Source organism: Cebidichthys violaceus, unplaced genomic scaffold, assembly GCF_023349555.1.
Source record: "Cebidichthys violaceus isolate CVI_PGR_0920_01 unplaced genomic scaffold, fCebVio1.0.p SCAF_29, whole genome shotgun sequence".
Classification (NCBI taxonomy): Eukaryota; Metazoa; Chordata; class Actinopteri; order Perciformes; family Stichaeidae; genus Cebidichthys; species Cebidichthys violaceus.
The window spans coordinates 1,928,960-1,930,708 of NW_027176472.1; the positions used below are offsets into that span (position 1 = coordinate 1,928,960).

Sequence of the window (1,749 nt, forward strand, 5' to 3'; positions counted from 1 at the left end):
AGCGTGTCGTTGAACGTGGAGATCGGGGTTTGATCAGTGCAAGGAGCAAACGGTGACCCGGGGCTCTCCGGGGCTCTCCGCGTAAAAAGGCTCTGCTGCGCGTAACAAGTGAGAGTTCTGCTCGCAGCCGCAGGAGCGTGGGCCGGTACTGAGACCGGATCCCGAAGAGGAAACGGGGCAGCTGTTTGAAATGAAATGCAGCACGTGAAGAAGAAGAAGAAGAAGAAGAAGAAGAAGAAGAAGAAGAAGAAGAAGAAGAAGAAGAAGAAGAAGTTAAATAAGAACGGAGCTTTTTCTGGAGAGAAACTAGGCCCCGTTCTGCTCCGATACTGCGGAGCAAATATGTCAGCACACGATATCATAATAATAATAATATTAATTATAACTAATATAATTATTAATATTATAATAATTGTTATTTTAACAATTGCTATTATGGTTATTATTATATCATTATTATAATCATAATAACAATTATTATAATTACAATACAAAATGAATGCCAATAATAAATAAACAATATTAACGACAGTAATAATAATAATAATAATATTAATGATATAATCAGAGAATAAATAAGGACGCGGTGATTAACTGCCCGCCGCTTCGCGCTCAGACGGAGCCGCACTAAACACTCCGCGAGTTCTCAAACGTTTACTCCGTGAAAACGGATCCACATCAGAGACCCGGATCAGCATCATCAAACTGTCCCTGATAGGAACCAGAACCAGAACCCGACACAAAGCACTGCTTCATTTAGATGGTCCGTTCCTCTCGCGCGCATGGAGATTACACATGATTATTCATTCTCTTCCACAACTCCTCGTGAGCTCAAACCCGGACTTCAGACTGTTTGAGCATCAACAATACAAGCAGCGTGCAGGTCTTCATTCCGGACTCGGACTCTGAAGACCCCCCTCACAGCACCAGCACAGTTCAAACACCCACACACAGCAGCGTGCAGGTCTTCATTCCGGACTCGGACTCGGACTCGGACTCTGAAGACCCCCCTCACAGCACCAGCACAGTTCAGACACACACAGCAAAGACACGGAGGACTTCGTACCTGGGAAGAATTGTCCAGCAGAGAATCCTAACAGCAGAACAAAGTGGAGCAAAGCTGCAGACAGAACCGGACCAGAACTCCGTTTATCCATTTCTTCTTCTCCGGGTTGGGTTCCTTTTGGTCCGGGACAGAGGGACACAATCCGCTCATCGGGGGACAAACAGAGACCCAGAGACACAAGTTGGAGACAAATAAACCTTTCTTTGGTCTCACGTGTGTACGTGTGTGCGTGTGTGTGTGCGCGCGTCAGTGCGCGTGTGTGTGCCAGAGAGCGTGTGAGAGGGGTGCAGTGAGTGTGCGCGCGCTCAGATGGTCTCTGACAGACTGACGGTGAGTTGGAGAGGACCGGAGAGCAGAGCGCACCGGGGCCACACAGAGAGGACTACTTCCGCTCTGGGGTTTCAAAATAAGACCAAGAAGCAGCAGAGAGGAGAGATTTAGAAAAGGACTGATGGAGAAGTAATGAGACAGAGGACAGACCCGGACTTCATGGTCCTCACGGGACAGAGTCCATCGAGAGGTTAACGCAGAGACACATGGGTTAAAGGGACGGTGAGACAGTGAGGACAATGATGCAGTGAGACAGGGGTCACAGTGAGACAGTGAGGACAGTGAGACAGTGAGACATGGGTCACATTGAGGACAGTGAGACATGGGTCACAGTGAGGATAGTGAGGACAGTG

General features: G+C 47.9%; 1 protein-coding gene across 12 annotated transcripts in view; it reads right to left on the reverse strand.

Moving 5' to 3' along the window:
* Positions 1-1,375, reverse strand: part of ptprt (protein tyrosine phosphatase receptor type T) — a 204,831-nt gene extending 203,456 nt beyond the window's left edge. For all 12 annotated transcript variants that reach the window (XM_068722019.1, XM_068722016.1, XM_068722018.1 and 9 more), the window contains exon 1: positions 1,067-1,375. In XM_068722019.1, coding sequence (XP_068578120.1) covers positions 1,067-1,157 — 91 coding nt within the window. In that variant the 5' untranslated portion in view covers positions 1,158-1,375. The remainder of the gene's footprint in view (positions 1-1,066) is intronic.
* Between the last annotated feature and the right edge of the window lie 374 nt (positions 1,376-1,749).